Source organism: Amphiura filiformis, chromosome 9 (assembly GCF_039555335.1).
Source record: "Amphiura filiformis chromosome 9, Afil_fr2py, whole genome shotgun sequence".
Lineage (NCBI taxonomy): Eukaryota > Metazoa > Echinodermata > Ophiuroidea > Amphilepidida > Amphiuridae > Amphiura > Amphiura filiformis.
This window is the reverse complement of record NC_092636.1, coordinates 66,381,483-66,402,903: the sequence shown is the minus strand read 5'-3', so window position 1 is coordinate 66,402,903 and position 21,421 is coordinate 66,381,483. Positions and strand designations below refer to the sequence as shown.

General features: G+C 39.0%; 2 protein-coding genes across 2 annotated transcripts in view; one reads left to right on the top strand and one right to left on the bottom strand.

Annotated features, from left to right (window-relative positions):
* The window catches only part of LOC140160227 (uncharacterized), a 66,683-nt gene extending 58,485 nt beyond the window's left edge, over positions 1-8,198 (bottom strand). Inside the window, 1 exon segment of the mRNA XM_072183504.1 lies at positions 8,071-8,198. The gene's annotated coding sequence lies outside the window, so the exon portion shown is untranslated.
* Positions 8,199-8,520: 322 nt separating this feature from the next.
* LOC140161343 (trafficking protein particle complex subunit 2-like) lies at positions 8,521-20,687 on the top strand. The gene is made up of 6 exons (XM_072184825.1): positions 8,521-8,545; positions 9,906-10,063; positions 10,773-10,858; positions 18,412-18,473; positions 19,291-19,376; positions 19,609-20,687. The coding sequence occupies exons 2-6, from the start codon at positions 9,968-9,970 to the stop codon at positions 19,705-19,707; spliced, it is 429 nt and encodes a 142-aa protein (XP_072040926.1). The 5' UTR covers positions 8,521-8,545; positions 9,906-9,967; the 3' UTR covers positions 19,708-20,687.
* The last annotated feature ends 734 nt before the right edge of the window (positions 20,688-21,421 follow it).

Genomic DNA, 21,421 nt, shown 5'->3' with positions numbered 1-21,421 from the left:
GGTTTTACCGTCGTCACCCGATTCGACTTGACTATTGCGCCTGTTTTCAACGCGATGCGTACTCCAGCGTCGTGCTTTCGGCGTTGCGTTGCAGACATCGCGAGAGAACGATGCGTGTTTTGCGTGTCAGTGCTATTTTTGCGCACATGCGATAACTAGGGCCACAAAATAAAGAAAACAATGTTTACTGAGCGCAAAAAAGTAGCCGCTTCTAATAATACGGTATTAAATACAACATAATTATACAAACCAAATCTAATTGCCAGCGTGCTTCCACTGAACCCCCTCCCACAAAGTAGGCCTAACGACAGTAGGGTCCAATAGATGGTATGAAGTTATATGCCTACCCAACAAACACATAATCATGTTTTTTTTTAAACATTAGGCCTAAACGAGTGTTGGTTAAATTGGTTAATTCTTTTTAATAATATTTTGGCCTAAATTAACCACTATATTAGGCCTATATGCCGTTAAAGGTTATAATTATGTTTGTAGAACGTTTCATAATGAAACGCACTACAACAACATTAAAAATATGTTGTGAAAATGTTATTGTAGACATATATTATTTTGGCAACATTGTTCCAACTTAGAATATGTTTTTGATTGTTCATGTTTTTGATTGTTATTTTAAAAAATTTTAAAGTTTATAATCCAACATTTAAATGTTTAAAGCATTTTGTGTTATTGGGTAAAGACCTAGGCTACTACGTGCACTGAATTCATAATGCATGCGATACAGACAACACCATCAAAACTATTTAGTTTAAAAAATGTGTCATAGGCCTACATTTACAAAAAGAATTATATCATAATTGGCCAAACGTTTTTCTACAGCTAGGAAACCCAATGTTTAACTTTGTTTTAATTGAACTGCAACAATTGATGATATGAATCCACCTCGAGATAATTACATTATAGTTTTTGTGACCAAAAAGTTTTCCTCTCGATAAGCGGCACTAAGCATGCTAAGTAGAACTGCTTATAATAATCGTGAGGCCTATAGTCAAACACTTTCGCCAATGGTGTCAAACGCCGTTTTAACCATGCTTTAAGTTTAACATGTTTAATAAATCCTCTTTTAGGTCATTCGAGTCAGGTGAACATAGTGAAAGCTGAAAATTCCTCACTTTATGTTACTTGATTTGTAACTCTTTGGCCCAATATCTTTGCAGAATGGGGGAGTCTTTCTTACACCCGTTTATGACCAAAATACACCAAATTAGAATTAGGCTAAGAATTGTAAGGCTTCATTAAGTCTTTTATAGTCGACATCATTATAATTGTTTCTATTATGGACACTTCTTAGGACAGCGTTCATAGTTTGACTTACGTTTGGCGGACACGCGTGTGAAAAAAGTATTTAGGGGTGAAAACAATAAAAATTCTTGATTGTTTATATGTTTCCAAGGGTAAAATATCATCTAGTTTCAGATTTTGGCACTTAAAACTCCCTATCTTTTATAGATTTCAAGAAAAATTAAATTTTATGTCCGATTTTGGCCAAAAATAGCCGTTTTGGGGTGACAAAAATTTTGACTTGCAGATTTCCTGTGAGTGTATGAACATGAAAACTATCAAATAGTACCTAATTTTCTATGCTAATTTTGTAACAAGGGTACAATTGTTATATTAAAAGCATTGAATGGGATCCATATATTTCTTTATTTTTGTAGCAGGGGTAGAAACTTGAGGGTTCGGGTGACAATTGATTTAGAAAAAATACAATATTAGCATCATTTTCGATTTGAAAAGGCCATATCTCCACAATGGTATGAGCTATAGGGATGCTTTAAGTGTTTATTTGCTCAGTATTTCAATAGCTAAATGGTGATATAACAAACAATAATCTAGATATACAGAAAAGAAAATAACTTGCAAAATGCTACCCCCACCCCTAAGGATTTTGAGGTCGTGAAAAAAGTCACAGATTTTGCAAAAAAAATAAGTCCTTCAAAACTAGGAGGTTTGAGGCTAAACAAAAGACATGTTGCCCTTACCAATGCCTCCCTCAAGAGCAACATGTTTTTTGTTTAGCCCTTAGTATCCCCATTTTGAAGGACTTATTTTTTTTGCACCAATTTTCGCTCAAATTTGAAGACTTCAGGCAGAAATATGCCTGTACAGTGCTATGGGGAAAATTTTCAAGTTGATAACTGTGCATTTTTTATGTCAGATTCAGTTTCTACACAAAATTTCACCCTAGAAAATGTTCCTTTAAGTAGGATATCTTTCACTTTAAGTTTCCACCATTCTGTCCGCCAAACGCAAGTCAAAGCTTGAACGCTGTCTTAGGTAACTTTTTTTTGCAGTGAAAACTTTCCTGCGTAAACAGATAATTCCTTTTTTGTGGCCATATGCGTACACGAACGCTGATCCGGCATTAGATCGCGCTTGTATGCCAGCGCCTTGGTACGCACCAAAATATCCATGTATGCAATTGACTACGCATGGTGTCGCAGAAAAATGCATTTTGACCAATTTTGGTCAATTTCGAAAACGAGGTCCGGTACCCCCAATTTTTTTTTGCGCGATTTTACAGAGCTTTTTCTTTTTCATAACATATATAAAATTAAAAAATTTCGTCTCGACAATTTTTTTTTATACAACATAAAAGGTGGTATATTTTGGGCAAATTGCTGATTTTGCCATTGAAGTGTACAGAGATTTTTGGAAATGTACACCTCTTTTAAAACGGCTGTAGCTCAAAAGTGAGGTCCGGCACCCCCTGTTTTTTTTTCTGAATTATTATCTACACATATTAACGTACAAAATATGTCAATTTAAAAAAATTTTGTCGATAGGTTTAGTAACGACGGTAAAACCTTAATGTAGGTGACTGACCCATGTTGTGGTAAATAAAATGGCTGTGAAGAACTCATATAGTTGTTAAGAAATTTGTGACAAATTTCTGTTTGATACAAAATAAAATGTGATTAGAAAATATTTGAACCAATGTGTGTTTTGTTAGCTGTAGTTGTGATTGACCAAGAGCAGGAGATGTAATTCCGATCCAGCAAATGTCCTGATGAGGCTAAACTATAAAAAAAAAGCTATGTCTCAAAGCAATTGGCAGTTCCAAACACGAATGCGGTTGTTTTTTTAAGATTTTTTTTTAAAGATTAAAAAAAAAATTTGAATTAATTAATATGTCATTTGCTAGTGTTCTTTTTACTTAAAAGTACACAGCATAAAATTTAGGTTCTTTTACACAAAGAAAAATGGCAAAAACTAAAAAAAAGGAAACAAAAATTATTTTGTCATTTCAACCGAAATGGACGTGCTAAGAAAAACAAAATTTGCATGGGCGCTTTGAGACGGGACTTTTTTAACCTATGTATGAACCAAAAGTGAGTCATCAAATTTTTTTTTGGTGAGGGCTCATTCCAGGCCTTGGGACTCGCTGGATATGATTGAGGGGGGGCACTATTTTTAAATAGAATTTGTCAAATTTTGATTCCAATGAGGAGGGCATGCCACGCCCTATAAGACTGTGCCACAGAGTCCATCTCAATCTCATCCGAGCAAGCACAGGCCATTTGTGTATTCTTGTATCTGCAATCCAGTCCAAGTCGGTGCAGAGTCCCAAAACTATAGTACAACCGGAGTCCAGCGAGTCTGTATCCAGCAAAAGTATAATGACATGTTGATCATCCAAATTCAAAATCACTGTAAAAAAGGCCACCAAATTTTAGGATCCGATCGGACTCATTATGTTTTGATGAATCCAAGTGTGTGAAAATATCGGAGCCAAAACATAATAATGATAAAATTAGATGCTTTACGCCCAATATTTATTGGTCTTGCTATGATTTTTAAAATATTGTACTCGACCATAGCTCTACCAATAGATATGGGCTCAATCGATCCAATTTTATATCATTACTTGCCCGGGTTCATCAAGTACCACCCCCCGAGTCCAATATGCTTCCCTCCCAGCTATTCCCCAAGTGGGTTCATATCTGTCCTTCATAGAAATAGTGGGTACTCGTTATGAAGGGGCTTTTGGCATGATAGGCCTATTATCACTTCTACTAAATGCTGCTACTCATCAAAGCCTGTTCAGCATCCGTACCTGTGAATGTCATCTGATAGGCATATTTGAGTTAATAGTGAAAGCGAGGAATTTTAATTTGCGCGGATATTGAAAACAGCATTCAAGGGAAATTCACTAAACTGTAATTTAGAAGTCTCTTCATAATAAATAAATACTTCAAATCTAACATTTCTGCTCGGGATACGTTTTGTTTATTTACATAGTTTGGGAATCCCGAATCGGGATTCCTTGTGACGTAGCCGCCCTCGCTGATTTGACTGTTTTAAGTTATTTACGAAAATGTGAAATAAACAATGATTTTGATAGGTAAAAATAAAAAATAAATATTTTTCATGTAAAAATATTTAATTCTATCATTTCTTTATGAACGTAAGTGAGAATTTGAATTTATTGGAACATTTAAGATGGGGATGCGTGACCAAGGTCATAGAGGCTCAAACTTCCATGAATCTCCGTCTGGCATACTTGCGGGTTTCGAATTTTGCACTGCTTAATCTTCGCACGTTGATATGATTTATGGCTGTCTTATCCCTGGAGAGTACTTGGAAACTTCATTATAGTGTTTATTATGACAGTGGCTACCTCTGGATTTACTTCAAATTTTTGAGCAAATACGGGAAATATTTAAAAAAAAATTATTAACGCCACGCACATCCAGATTTTAGTGATTTCATGACATGACTTGCAGCCAAAACACGGCGATTTTTTCCGATATAATCATCTCGAAATTCCTCCTGAATACATTTAAGACAAGCATTGGAATGATATTTCACAATATAGGTAAGCAGTTTTGTAACAGGTCTTCCGATTTTGAAAGGAATTCACTGTGTTTGTGCCTTGGTGCATTATAAAATTTGCGACAGTAAAATTTAAAAAATTTAAAAATGTGAAGGGCGCCATCATAGCTAATAAATCGCCGAGGTCACTCAATGGACGTCGTACTATATAATTATAAATACATAACTTTTGTTACCAGTGTTTTATTAGTTTTGGAGAAAAATGCAAAAATAGTCACAAATTTATCAAGGGGTGTAGTACCACCTTAATTCTGGACTTTTTTTCAATAGATTTTAGTGAAAGAAACTCATTTGAATTGTTAGGGTTTGTTAGTCTAATTACGTGAGTAAAAAGTACAGCAAGCAAAAATTTGCCCTGTGTTTGGTTCTTCTGCAAAAATCACTTCCCTTTCATGGGGTGCATCTAAATTTACTTTCCACCCTTGTTTCTTGATTGATTCATAAAATCTGTTTTTTGCTTCTTGATTTTCAAAAGGCTTACGTGTTAAGTAGCTTCCTGACTTAGGCAAATTAAGGATTGGCACATTGGGTTTTTCTTTGCCATATTCCATATATTGATCATCTTCATAAGCATCCCATACAGTTGTAGGAGGTTCTTCTTCCGCAAAATTATCTAAAGTCCATTTTCAAAAACTCAGAAAAATATGAAGATCAAGAGATCCCAAGCTAATTTTTTCAGTACTTGCAGAGAATTACCTCTTCTTTGATGAAATGCTATTTGGAGAGTCAGGTGACGTTGGCGCACAATAATACAGGCATGTAAAAATATGCGAAAATAGGAAATTTTGACCTTTGACCTCTGTTAACTACATGCGCCATCAAAATCCCAAAAACTTTTTGCTGAAAAATGAAACTTACCATTGAGGTCTTTAATTTCAAACTTGTTCGGACTTGGGATCTTGATGGCGCAGCCCGTTACGATGCTTTGAAGTTTGCACGAGGGCGCTTTTCATCAAATCATTGGATTTGCTGATTTTGTGCGCCATCAAGATCCCAACATTTCTTGGTTTTTGTAATGTAACCATTTGGTACTTCAAAACTAGAGCAGTTACCGCACCATAGCTGAACCATGGGGCTTTGGCAGTATATTGTGGTACATGTATAAATGACCCCTTAATTAAAGGGGGTCTCCGGCAATCACAACATTATTCCTTTATATAGGTAACAAAAATAATTATCAAGCACGAATCATGTGGTCTGATTTAAAACAAACTCATAGTAACCATAAAAACGAATAAAAAACATCCGTCTCTCAATACGCGATATTCAAAATTCCCGGGCTTCGAAATTGTCGAGTGCAATGACGTCCCAGTAATACAATGAAGGCTGGCGACAATTGAGCACAAATAACCATTAGGTCATTGCACTTAGACAAGTTTGGCGCGGGAATTTTGAATATCGCGTGTTGAGAGCCGACTATTTTATTCGTTTTATGGTCAATATGAGCTTGTTTTGAATAAAACCATGTGATTCGTGCTTGATAATTATTTTTCTAACATATAAGGCATGATGTTATGATTGCCGGAAAATGACCTTAAATGAATTTTAAAATATTTTAAACATGTTTAGAATGTCATAAGGATCATTGCATTTAAATATCAGCTCAATTGGAGCATTTTTAAAAACTTGACCTTAAACATGTTTAGAATGTCATAAGGATCATTGCATTTAAATTTCAGCTCATTGACCCCTTTATGACCCATGTATTTGGATTTTCTGCAAGCTCGGGAGTGAAAAACACGGGAAAACAACCCCCGACTTTCGGGCCATAATGCTACCCCTGGCCGGTACCAACTTAAAAAATGTGACCATACACTATTTATAGGCTGATACCATTTCAGCAAAAATGCAAAATGAGAGGCTGAAATTTCAAGAATTTTTTAAAGCTGAACGAGGGCGCTGTGCACGCTCATATTGTGCATGTGCGTTGTTGATGTTACTATGTACGGTACCAATATAATTTTTTAGAGAAATTTTTTTTTTGTATCACAGTTGAAGAAATAAACTTAGACAAAATAATTGGCAAAATTCCAGGACACAATGTTTTTATACAAACCAATGAAATGGCACAGTTCACCGCACTGGAAATGTACATAGGTCTTAGCCTCCTCGTGTTTATCTCTATTTTATTTGGCGACTTTTGTTTCTGCACATGTATGCGCAGTTCATGAGTTGTAATTGCGAAAGGGCCTTTGCTATGATTAAATTGAATCACATCATCATTTGTCATCATGATCCATCATCGGTACCTCATTCGCCGGTCAAGTTCAAGCTGTGTAACACACTATCCAGTCTGGAGACACATCACACTTCATGTGTGATGTGTCCAGCTCATGAGCTAATCGGCAAACAAACACATAATGTCATAAGGTGGACAAGTTAGCATAACGGCCTGTCAATTTACGCTTCCTGAAAACACTCATTGCACATAACATACAAAACCACAAACTCACAAACTTCAACATACACTACTCACAAAAGTCGAAATAAAACAAATATTATTACCGGTACCGATCCATCAGAATTGCAAAATCTACGAAGAACTGTCAAAATCATGCTCTGAAACTGTGGATGCACTTCATAAATCACAGGTGTGAAACTCGACTTTATACCACTCGCTAGCTTTTGCAGAAAAGCGAAGACTCGTCATGCTCGTGGCACTGGGGGCATGACGTCATGGACAATTTCTGACGGGCACCATATAACCCGTTTTGTGATTGGTTGCAAAAACCATTCATTGCAATCGTAAGCCAATCAATGAACGCGATGGCCTTTTACGGTATTAATTAATGTGACCCCCATGTGACCCGCCCGTAAAGTACGTCTAACCTAATCATGTATTAAATGATGCATGCATGCATGTGTATTCATATAATTTGTATTTAACTATTTTGCATTTGTGGATCAATCATAAAAATAAAATAAACAGCCACCAGCTTATATACAATGTATAATCATCAACACGTGAAGTTTTGTTGGGTTGGGTTGGAGCGCTCGACAGTGGCATGTATTTGTTTTTCTTACAAAACATGGAATGCATGAATGCAAGTGATGATGATCATGTTGAAAACATGAAAAGAAAATGGCTTGGTGAAAAACCATGACAACCGGAGCATGTAATTGTTGCTTCTGTATCGTAAAAGATAAATAAAACCTAAAATTTGACAATTACAGTACAAAAACTGAATACAGTTTACGGTGCAATTCATACTGTACCTTTAAATGGGACAAATACTGCTAACGAAGGTGAGTTTGGAACCAAATTCGACCAGGTGCTATCTTCCGAAGAAAGCGGCCATTTTGGATGATATTTTTTTCCTGTGCGCAAGAATTCAATTAAGCTCAGCTGGAACTACTTTGGATTTTTAATTAAATGGTAATAATGACTACATTCATGCAGTAGACGATTTTAATGACAAGTTACAAAATTAAAGTAAATATAACAGTCATTCACGACTTTAAAAACGGTAAAATTATCAATAACTGAGGGAAACAAATTTGCACTATTTTAGAAGGGGTTAATCATTTACCGGAAGTGTGTGGTTGGCGCGAGTTGTTAGACGACTTTTGATTGGCTAAAACACTAAAAGGTCAATTATGTGGTGTCGAAGGTCAAATTAACAGCTGAGGTGAATGCACTTTTGTATATTTGCAGCAGTCAGGCTGGCAGCAGTGTTGATGTTTTTTTATGGTAAGCTTACCACCACTCACAAACACAATCAGTAACATGCTCATTATAATTTTTATAAAGTTTGACACACATCCATTTTGTTTAAAACATGTTTTTGTGCTGATTTGGGTGCTAAAGTGTTCTCAAATATTTCAGAGATTTAATTTTATATGATATATTTATAATATTAAAATTATTATTAAAAAACTAAAAAATAACTTTGGTGGTCTTTGTCAATAGGCGGGTATAAACAGTGTTTATGCCCGGCTTTCCGGTCGTAAACAAGCCGCGTCGGAACCGATGGATGCTCGCGAGTAGGATATATGCGTGTATGCTCAAGAGCTATTTATGCACCGAGCGTGAATGATGTACGCGATAGTCTACGCGATGCGCCGGTGTTCGCGCGCATTATATCCAAACACGGTTGAGCTGAGCAAGTAAATGTTTAATGTTTTCTTACAATTAGCAATGGAAAAACTTTTAAAAAGGAGAAGGAATGGTAGTTTTTAGTCTAAAATGATGATGATAATTGATATGGAGGAAAATATTAACAGCACACAGAATGTTGCGTATGTATGAACGGGGTCATTCATATATTTTCATAACTAAACGTTGACTCGGGTATATAACAATCGTTAATATCATAATATCTATAAAATAATATATTTATGATACTATTTCTGTAGTGTGTGCATGTGTATGTAAGCCCTGTTACATGTATGCCATTGCCAGCTAGGGCTTGAGCAAACACTAGCGATTTGTAGCTGCATCCATTGAAATGCGCACTGTCTGAGCTGACATCACACTGCCACATGGTGTAGTCACAAATTTGCTCTGCACCGATAGCTTCACATTCAATGCTAGAAACCATTGCATTCGAAATGTAGTCTGATTCGCTGACGCTGAAGCATGACACTGTGTACTAAAGTCTAAAACAAAGGAAGTTTAGAAGTAAACACAGCCAATCGTGACAGATGATCACAACAAAAATGTTGCTAAAATTGCACTTTACCTAAATTTTCAACTGTTCAAAATACTAAGCAATCTTTATTAGCTGTAGAAATGATGATGTTACAGGATTAACTAGCAATAGGTTTAAACAATTTTTGAATATATATATATATATATATATATATATATATATCGCACTACTGGAAGAAATGAGACTTGGAACATGAAAGCAATAACAACCGTACTGTAACCTATATCACCCCTCCTCAATATCGCGTTTTAATATGTTGAAAGTATGGAAAAAATAACCACTTCTGTAATACCCCAGCAGTTAACTTGGTTATACATAAGGGGGACATTTATTCAACCATATTTGTTTGCACATTACTCATGGAATTTGTTTTTCTTACATATTGTGTTTTCTCTTCAGGAAAAACTACAGGCTCAGAGAATTTTGTTATAATCCAGTGATACAAGCAGCAGCAGAACAGCATGGCTGGAAGTTACTATTTTGTTATAGTTGGTCACCATGATAATCCAATTTTTGAGTTAGAATTCAATGCACAAAACAAAGGAGCTGACTCAAAGGTAGGAATATATGATAATATATATGTGACCAGCTCCAACATGTTTTTGAGTTATAGGCCTTTAAAGATGACATTCTCATAAAAAAAAATCAAATTTTGAAATTATTAATGTCATGGTATTTGACTGGGGGACTAAGTGTACTTTCAAATCCTTGAAAGTACTTAAAAAAGAGGTTAATGTAATCAATCATTAACATTTGAGCTATGATCATCTCTATTCAATCCTGTGGAAGGCAGGAAACTAATTGGCCCATTACTCAGAATAGCAATTTGGCAAATATATCAAGGTATCATTTACAAAATTATCCATATCTTGAAAAGTATGTGCTATTTATATAATTGTGGTATCATTTTAAAGTTTATTGTCTAGTGCTTACATTTATATTCAAATGTCAAAAATGCGACTTGTTCCTGGTTTTGTCAGAGTGGGTCACATACACTGTATCCTGTGTAATCATGCAATAGATAGATCCAGGGCCCAGGGGTGTACCATAACTTATTTCACAGGATGTATCAAGATCGTAACCAGGCCTCACCCCCGGAAAAAAAAAAAAAAAAGTTTTAGCCAATTTGTTTTGCAAAATGTTATTGTATCCCCGGATCATTGATCACACTGATCATTGGCGTAAAATTTTGGCACCAGAAAAGTATCCAGATCATATAAATTCTTTACTTTGATTATTTGTTATGTTTATGATTTATTTGTGCAGAAAGATGACCATAGACATTTGAATCAATTCATAGCCCATGCTGCATTAGATTTAGTTGATGAACATATGTGGACCACAAATAGTATGTAAGTATGCAAGTTCAATACATGCCTGATGGTGTACATGTTGATTGTTGAAGCCCTCAATCAGTATATACTGGTCTATTAAAAAATCTATCACACAATTTAAAATTGTGATTGCAGAGCAAACAAGTTATATAGAAAAATGAGGCCCTTCAGGGACTGTCTTTTGGAATTGACAGGAGAGCATTAAATAACTCTTCTAGAGATTTTCAGGAGAGCGCCACTATGGAAGAAGGATAACAACCAAACACTGAGCTTATGTCGATAAGTGAAACACATTTATTGTATGATAACAGCCATGAGTTGGCAAGCAAGAATGAAGTGGTAAACTGGGAAGGGAACCAACATGATGGCGTAACCACTTTTTTTTTTCTTTCTTGATCTTATAAGTTCAAACGTAGGAAGAAAGTTCAAAACAGTACTTATTGGCTTGAGTCCTGGGTTGAAAAGCCGACTGAACTTTCGGCAAAACAGTCGCGACAATCCAACATATTTACAAAAAACACTGATTTACCACCGCAAATTAGCGGGGTTTTCTGTCCAACAAGAGTATACAAAAGTTATTTGATGGACTAGAACTCCATCACAAAGTCCTTAAGATGAGATGGTATGTTGCGTTGGCGCCCTGAGCGTCTAGGGGTACATGGGATTGGAGATGGGTCAGAACCGTCCTCATTGCCACTGGTAGTTGGACCAACAGGGTTGGTGATTGGGGAGGTGGGAGCCTCATTCGGAGGAGGGTGTACAAAGTTAATGTCACTTGCACCATCACTGTGAAGATCAGAGCTATCATTGGCTGAGTCTATAGCTGGGGTTGACAGTTCCAGTGGGATGAGGGGTGGGACAGGTGGTTCTGGTAACCGCTCTATGGCCGTGTCTCGCCGTAAACTGCGTAGTCTACAGTTGGTCTAAATCTAGTCTCATGCGGAGTACGCTGCTGAGTTGGGACCTTGTAGCACTCGGACCTCTTAATGCGATAGGAAGCATTTCTTAATTGGGATCCCACAAACTTGCGAACGTTGCACCACTTGTCGTCGACAGACGTAATCAAATACCGGTTTCTGGCATGCGACTTGTCGCGATCTGAGTAAAGGTACACTAAATCGCCAATGTCAACTTGTGTCATGGGGGCTAACTGTCCAGATGGTACCTTTGAGTGCTCACTAGAAGGGTGGTTGGATTTGCGAAGCTTGTGCTGCGACTGGATCATCTGTTGGTCGTGGATTGGGATCTGTTTATTGGTGAACTGATCACGCTGGAACCACATTTCTCGTGCTGACAGCCCACGTGACCTAAATGCGAGAGTTCAAGTTGGCTGTGGCGCAGTGAGAGCGACAGTTGTGTTGCAGGACCTCCTATTGGGTCGAGACGAACAAGTTCATCTTCTAGCTCACGAACTGCTTTCTCTGCGACTGGGTTCTTATTAATGTTCTTGATGCGACCTATTTCAATAGTCAGGCGATGGTACTTGAGAAGCTTATCCTGGGCAAGGCATGCAAAGCCGGGGCAGGGTCAGTGCGGATAACTGCGGGTGGACCATCTAGCGGTCGAAGCTCAATACATAAGCGGATCAATGCATCGCGAAGGGTATCATGGCGCTCATTATCAATAATGCATGAAGGCGTGTAGGAAGTGGTGGTTTCGCGTAGAACAAGAATGAACTGGCGATTGCGTCTGATGACATCTGCAGCAAACGATATGCCTACTGCTTCTGGGGGGTCGCCTGTGGATTGGGTCAGGAGGGTATGGGGAGCGGTACGAAGAGAAGCGCACTGGTGGCATCCAGACGTAACTTGGTCTATGGCTTTGTCCATGTCTAATGCATAGAAGTAACGCTGCATAACAGAAGCAAGTTGATGACGGGATGGATGGTCTAATTGGATGTGAAGTGCCGCCAGAAGACCATTACGAACTTGGCGGGGCACAATGATGCACTCGGCGTGTGGGAGACAGCGGTTGGTCACGATGGACAACAAGAAGTCCATCTTTGGCGATTACAGCAACATGAAGGTACCGCTTGATGTCTTTAACATTAGTTGCTTTCTTGGAAGGGTGTGTGCCTTGGATTAGGTGGGCATGGCTTCGCCTCAAGTCAGAGCATTCTTGCTGGATAGAGGACCAAGCTGTTCTGCTGGTGAGCGGGAGCTTTGCATTGCGGACAGAATGTCATGGGCTGATATGCGGAGAACTGTAGCTTCTTCCTCCCGTTTCACAAAGCTGCAGATTTGGCAAGTTGAATCAGTGCAGTCTGGGGCATTGCGACTGGCAAAGTCAGAGGGAATATTAGCGGAACCAGCAAGGTGGCGGACAGAGGCTTGATAACGGCTGACTGTAGAGAGAAATGTAGATACACGAGGACTAGCCGAGAACTCTCCGCGACAAAGTTTCTCAAATGCTTGAACGCAGGGTTTGCTGTCCGTCAGAATACAGGCATGATGACGTGACTGGATAATGTATGGACTAAAATGTTTTGTCGAGGCAGCAATGGACAGGGCTTCGACCTCACAGGGTAGCCATGTGGGTTGTCGAGCCCGTAACTTGGCACTAAAAAATCCAGCCAGATGTGGTTTACCATCACGAGTAATATAGAGGGTGGAACCAATACTGTGCTTCTTGACAGAGCCATCAGTGACAATCCACAATTGGTCATGTGGTTGTGGAAGAGTGATGGTATGTGGGGAAGCAAGTGCTGCTTGAGCAGTTTGGAAGGCTGAGCGAAGGTCATCAGACCATGCTATCTTGTCTTTTGACTGGAGTCCAGCAACTGCTTCATCTAGCGGGCTGAGCAGCTTGGCATAATTGGGAATAACCCGGGCTAGGAACTTGAATGCACCAATGAATGATCTTAGGTCACGAACCTTCTCTGGGGGAGAACATGTGCTGAGGGTGGCCACCCGATGTGGACTTGCCTGAAGAGTTCCATCAGACCAGATCCATCCTAAGATCATGGTGCTCTTTGGACATATTACAGTCTTAGATGCAGAGAGACGTAGTTTACATTTGTATAGGGCTTGAAGAACTAATCTCCAATTATGGAGAAGTTCTTGCACTGTGTTTCCACCACAGTAAAGATCATCAGCGATCTTAGCGACAACACCTTTTGCCAGGAGGTCACCCAGAACGCGCCGCATGAGCTCCTCCAAGGCAGTCTCAGAGCCAGGCATGCCCATGGCTGATCTTGTGTAGACGCGGACTCCACGAAAAGGTGTTGCAACACCACAATATTTCATGGATTTACGGGACAGTGGGATCTGGTAAAAGGCACTTGTAAGGTCTGTGGCAATGAGATGCTTCCATTTAGCGATGGTACGGAGGGTTGAATCAACATCTGGCATGAGTGATGGTTGTGGTTTGCTATATCTGCCAACATCAGCAAATGCCGTAACAAAGGCGGAAACCACCCTTTGGTTTCTTGATCAAAAGGATGGATTCAAATACTCAACTGTAAGTCCAAGATCTTCAGGGCGAGCGAATACGCCTTGTGCTTCAAGTTCATCGAACTTTTGTTGCAGATCCTGAAGTTTATCATGAGCATATTGGGGAAGACGCCCCTTACGTTGCGGTGGCTGTACAGGACCCATATTGACAACTGCCTCCAACGGGCCTGCGGCACCATTGTAGCCAGGAAAGGTTGGATCAAACACTTCGTCGTATTCTTCGAGGAGACTGCGGAACTTTGACTGATCATCAGGACAAAGCGTATTGCCTTGATCAATGGAAACAGAGGCAGAGAATGTGGTTGATGGGTGCACATTTGCGGGGGCATGTTGTGTTACTGGGCTTGTATTCATAGTCTGGGGTATGAAAATAGCACGTATTTGGCCAAATTGTTCATGGCGTTTCAGGATCAATGGGTCATGAGTAAGGTTGGGGATACGGATCTTACCAGCCACGCTGTGCACAAGACTTGGCTGAGGCCACAACTGGCTTGGACTGAGGGTCTTGGCAATGCAGGCATCCGTGCGGGGTTCAAGAGCAAAGGTACAGTCGTGCTCTGAAATATCTGGAGGGAGGTCAATCTCGATAAATTCATCAGGCCAGATGGTTGTTGTGCGGGTGGGTGCTTGGCGTAAAACATGGGCACGTCGCACAGTGTGGTGATTGGAGCGTGAGGGTTTACTTCCATAGAAGAACATGGTTCCATCACTGAGACTGATCTGGCGCTTTGCAGGTCGGATGGTGATATCATTCACCTCCATGAATGGGATTCCTGCAAGGACGTCAACGTCCAAGTTTTGAACAACTAAACCTTCAAACAGGAAGGATTTTCCCTGACGAGTGAATGTGAGGGTTGTCTCACCAGTGACAGTTAATGGAGAGGAACCATCTGCTTGATGGGCCGACTGTGAACTTTGGTGAATAACGGCGTTCATGGACTTGGCAGCGCTTTTCATGAATTAAGTTGCCTTGGCTCCACTGTCTATCGTGATCCTAGTAGTATGGTGATTGTAAAATGCGCCAAAGTCACGGAGACTGGCGGGTTTGAACGCGATGTGTGGCTGGTGCATCTGTATGTTGTTGGTCATCTGGAAACTGTTCCACAAATGCGCATGTCATGTCATCAGGATCAGGCTCCTCTTGCTCATCAAAAATGTTTGCAACTTGGCGTGCGCGTAATATGTACTTTCTGTCCCTATCTGGGAGAAATGTACACTCACTGAGAAAGTGGTGGAAGTCTGCACGACCGACTTGTTTGCATAAGGGACATGATTTGGCGGGTTTGGATCTTGCTAGGGTCATGCGAGGCTTACCGGCTGGTGGGGCTTGGCGGTGATACTGTTGTGCTTGGGGCATAGTGGTGCGCATGGAGCGTGCATTTTCTGATGACTGTAGTTCATCCAGAAGCGAGTCCAGCGCCTGTGATATTTCTGGCTTGATGGAAGCGAGTGTTCGCGACCGGAGCTCTGTTCCATAACGTTGTTTGACGAGTCGGGGTAGATCAGAATGAAGCAAGCGTAACCAGGTGAGGACTACAAAGTTCTCTAAGGAAGGGAGAGTTCTTCGTCTTCTGTGACTGCTTGACCATGGTGTGTGATTCCTCCACCCTGAACCAACAGGTTGTCCTCTCTGAACGCCATTAACCGTTGGTATAGGTCTTCCGGCGTTCATCTGGGTTGAGGTGTATGTTGGCAAAGTCAATGAAGTGACCCCCAGTACTTTGAAATCCGTAGTGGAGTCTGATAGTCTGCCAAATATCGTTCAGGGACTTTGAGGTTTTGACGATGGTGCTACGTGAAATAATGGGACAATAATTTGCAATTTGTCCTAGCATCAGGTCGAGCATAGTGCTCTTCTGGATGGCAGTCAGTCTTTTGGCTTCTGGAACGTCTGCACCGTCATTTGTCAATCCACGTAGAGGAGATGTCTTGGACTTTTTGCCCCACTCGTAACCTTCTACTAAGAAGGGCGCAAAGTTTTGGTCTAGTGAAAGGGTGTATTGCAAGTTTTGCTTCCAGTTTTCAAATGAATTCACAGTTTCAGTCTTGCTAAGGCACCATTGCTTTGGCGCACGATTTGTTGTAGCCATGATGTCAGGTTTACACTCACGAGAAACTATAAGTCAGTGTCATTAAACAGCTCTGTACTAGCTGGCTGGTTGTCCACAAATTGAATGTGAGTGTTCTTGTAGCATGTGTTTATAAGCTTACCTACAGTAAGCTTAAAGGCAAGCAAAGTTATAGCACTGCACTGTACTTGTAGAACAGAGTTATGACTATGGAATCGTTTCTCAACGCTGCCACGCCACTATGGAAGAAGGATAACAACCAAACACTGAGCTTATGTCGATAAGTGAAACACATTTATTGTATGATAACAGCCATGAGTTGGCAAGCAAGAATGAAGTGGTAAACTGAGCTCGTAGCCCAAAACCTAAACTAAGCCCATCCACCTGGGAAGGGAACCAACATGATGGCGGAGCTGTTTAAGAGCATTTTACAATAGAATGTAAGGAGAGAATTGTCAACTAAGGAGAGCTAAAAAAATTGATCTCCTATATCAGATTTAAGGAGAGCAGTAGAGAGTGATTGCTCTCGCTCTCCTCAAAAGGAAGTCCCTGGCCCTTGTTAATGTCCAAAGACATTGATTGCGGACAGTTGATATTGTTACAGATCAGTGATGATCGAGTTTAACACCCTGGTGAGATGTAACCTGCTTCCTGGTTAAATCAGCATCAATTTCTTCAATGGGAATGCACAGTTGAATGGTTGGAGCAACAAGCCCAGGAAATTCATTTTCTTGCCCCTTCCTCATCATTCCCACTTGGGATTAGCAGCAGTTGGTTGAGTACTTTAGCTCCAGGCAAGCTTCAAAATAAGCAGGCACACAGGAGCCATTTACCCACTGGTCATAACATTTTGGCTCCTGGTCCACACCAAAATCATGTGAACCAGGCTCTACATTTTTTTCAAATGGTACCGTAGTTAAAGTAGGTTTTGTATTTAATGTGTACAATTGAAATTTAAATGACTCTTAGCCCTTTAAAAATGGCTCCTGGTTCACTTGATAATCACAGGACCAGGAGCTGTTTTTCCCAAATGTGTGGCTCCTGGTCCAGATCTGCTTATTTTGAGGCTTGGTTCCAGGGGCCCTCCCTCTATAGCTGCATCCAAGGCAGGACATTTTGGTCTCCCCACCAACTCCTTACTTGTAAGGATTGTCATGGTCATGTAATAAAAAGGGAAATTTTAAGACCCAAAGGTGATTGAAAATGACCAACTAATAATTTTATTATGTTTTTACCATAAATTTGATACTGTATTATGGATGTCTTGAAGATCCACAGTAATACATTTTGGTACATTCAAGTGAAATTATGTGATTTTGAATCCCCTATCTGGCTGGGGAACCACTGGATTACTCCTGATACTGGAATAACACAGCACCAAAATTTTGGAAATAATATTATCTTGTCATGCCAGATGAAACAATCCTGTGAATAAAAGTTAAAATTCCGAACAATTCTTGGGGCAAAGAGCCAACAAGACTCTTTCTTTTGCATGTTTTCTACCATTAAAGCCACAGCAGACTTTACACAAGTTTAAGCAGTCATAATCTTCTAGATTAAAATGTCACTCTTTTTCATGGAGATGGACTGTTTATATTATATGAGAAATGATGTGATTTTGAATCCCCTATCTGGCTGGGGAACCACTGGATTACTCCTGATACTGGAATAACACAGCACCAAAATTTTGGAAAAAATATTATCTTGTCATGCCAGATGAAACAATCCTGTGAATAAAAGTTAAAATTCCGAACAATTCTTGGGGCAAAGAGCCAACAAGACCCTTTTTTTGCATGTTTTCTACCATTAAAGCGACAGCAGACTTTACACAAGTTTAAGCAGTCATAATCTTCTAGATTAAAATGTCACTCTTTTTCATGGTGATGGACTGTTTATATTATATCGCCGCCAAGCATTTGAAGAAAACATAATTTAAGTACAGTGCATCTAGGCTTTCACATAGTAATGCATGCATCTTTTTAGGGGGCCTAATTGAAATTGCTAATGATGTTAAGTAACCTTTATTTCTTTTATTTTCGTTTTTCTGCAGGTATCTTAAAATTGTAGACAAGTTCAACGAATGGTTTGTATCAGCGTTTGTCACAGCAGGACATATCCTTTTGAAAATATTTATAATGATTATTTTCGTGTTACATGTAAATGGTTATAGGTCTGTTGAATGGAAGTTGAAAAACTGAGAGATCTTTGGGTGATGAGAGCATGGGTTTGTAAGAAATGCTGTCTTTGGATGAAAGTGATACTGAAAAAGGAGGCCCTAACAGCCCAAGATATGTCACCTTCGATATTGAGGTGCCTGCACTGGGTTTATTGCAATTTTCTCATTCAAAACATTATTCATAATTGCTGAAAATTCCATCAGAATTGGAAATTTGATTAATGAAATTATCTATATGAACTGAATAGTGAATATTAATGTTCCGAAACATAAAACAAATTTGCTAATTTGTTTTGCTGTTACTTATGGCAGTTCAGAGCCTTCAGGTCATATTTGTCCAGTTTGGGTTATTTTTTCTGCAGAGTAATACATTGATCTTATAGGAAATAAGTCTTTTATGTTCCTTTGCAGTAATTGAGTTCTGACACATAATGTGTTTGCTATTTCCTCCCACTGAAAATCAGGCACATTGGGGAAAATAAAACCCATTACAATGAGCCGTGGAATCTTACGCATTGAACCCACACCCCACAGTCCCCACACCTTCCCCAATGAGTGTGGGCTTTATTTTTGTCAATATTTGAGCTCAAACATGGCTAGCTCATGCACCGCTCCATCTCGTCTTAATGGGTTTTTGGGTTTTTTAAACATGAAACTAATTTTTCTTGTGTCCCAATTTTCAAGCATGTTACAGTTTCAGGTTTAAGAATGACTCAATAGTCTTCAATATGTTTTCCTTGACTGTAAATATACGTATTAGATTTATAATGCTACATGATGTTAAAAATGAAGATGGCATCAAAAACTTCTTTTCAGAATTGTATGAAGTATTTATAAAGGTAAGTGGCAAGTTTGCTTGAAACAAAATAAAAAAATTATTAGTAAATTATAATTATAAAGTTAAGATGACATGATGAACATCTCTCAGCAATTTCAAAAGGTACGAGACAAATTTGCTTGAAGTTAATAAAAAACCCGGCAATTGATGAAATTAAATGTCTTTGCAGAACTATGCCATATGTACATTTATAAAGGTCTATAAATAATTAACAACATTCTTATTTATTACAGCATTCCATGAATCCCTTCTATGAGCCTAGTACACAAATCAAGTCATCTATGTTTGAGAAGAGAGCCCAGTATCTCAGCAAGAAGTTCTTATCTACATGAGCGTACATAATTATCAGTGATGAACATAGTGCAATAAGGGATACATGGCTATGGTTTTGATATTCCATCCATGTATATTATACGGACTATGCAGGGCAGCATTATCAAAATCCATCCGTGTATATTATACAGACTATGAAGGGCAGCATTATCAAAATTGTGCAGTGCAAAGCCTTTTTATCGTGGTCACTACTCACTACCAAGACGTGGCAAATTGCATACGGCACTTCACCAAATCATGTAGGAACTTATCATAATACCTGGGATTTATCGTTATGTTGAGGGGTTAGTGCAGGAAGGCCCTATCTGTAATAGCTGCCTTTAGACATTTGACAGTTCTGCATTCTTCTATATTGTACACCTGTAGAAATGTAACATCTGGCAGCTAATACAGATGAGCTGCCTTGTACTGATTCCTCAATGTGGAAGTTGCAGCAATATACTTACTAACCTGACTATAATATGTGACACTATGAAATATGCCCTGCAGTGTTTCATAGGTTAAGTCGTGGTAACACCACCATGCAGTTAAGATTGTTTGGTTCCAAAATAGTGTACTGTGTCACTGGTTTGTTACAAATGTCATTATTGAAGGATGTTTATTGTAAAAATGTTTGAACATCACCAAAGCATAATTTAACAATATGTGATGCGATCAAGCAAAATGAATCTGATGTCAATCAAAATAAAAATTCAGTTTTCAATCTCAATAGATGAGCCATTTTTAGAGCTATATTTTGCTGAAAACCCCATCATAATTAGATTTATGGTTCCAGAGATATAGCCATTTGAGAGTTGCTCAAAACAAAACAATACAAAGGAAGTTGAATACTATTATTGGTTATATCTCAAAATCAATATTCCCGACATCCGACTCATTTTGCTTGATCGCATCAAATATGTTCATAGGCCTCAGATATTTAATGGAATTATATATATCAGTAGATACAAGGGAGAAAATAGGAGCTTTTCTACCAGGACTCAGTTTGGGAAAAAGTGAGTCCTGGCTAACCTGAATTTATGTAGGCCTATAGACTGTATGGTGATAGGCTACTGTTCAGGACAGAAGTGCCCGGAGTAAGTGTAGCCTGGTGTTGTGATCTTTAATCTCAATGGGCTACAGTAAGGCAACTCATGGGCCTGAAACAAGTCCCGTTGCCTGCTTATTTTCACCCTTGAGTAGATAAGAAGAATATACCAGAAAGGGGGATACAAATGCTACTCATGGGTTGCAAGGTACGTGTTCCTTTCTTTCCACAAGATTTCCACATAATAGACCGATTCTAATTAAAAGTGCGTTCTGTAAATTTTCATAAAAGCTAGCAACCAACTTGTCTTTATTTGTCAGATATGCTGAATTAAAAAGCTAGTTGTATGCTTTAACTTAAACTTGCTGAACATGTCACAACTGTTTCAATATAGAACCAGAATGATTTCCAGTGCTTTATTGATCATGGCTCATAAAAATAATTTGAGCCGAAGTATTAAATTGGAATCACAAAAGTAATCAACTGGACTCACTTTTTTGAGAGGCTACAGTATAGCACCTTATCCTAGGTGCATCATCAGGCCATCTGTTGATCTGCCGGCAATTGGTCATAAGGTGCGATACTGTAGCCTCTCAAAAACATGAGTCCAGTTGATAAGTTTTATGATTCCAATTTAATATATATTATACCTGGATGAGTGACAACCTCCACAAACGTTGAGCCGA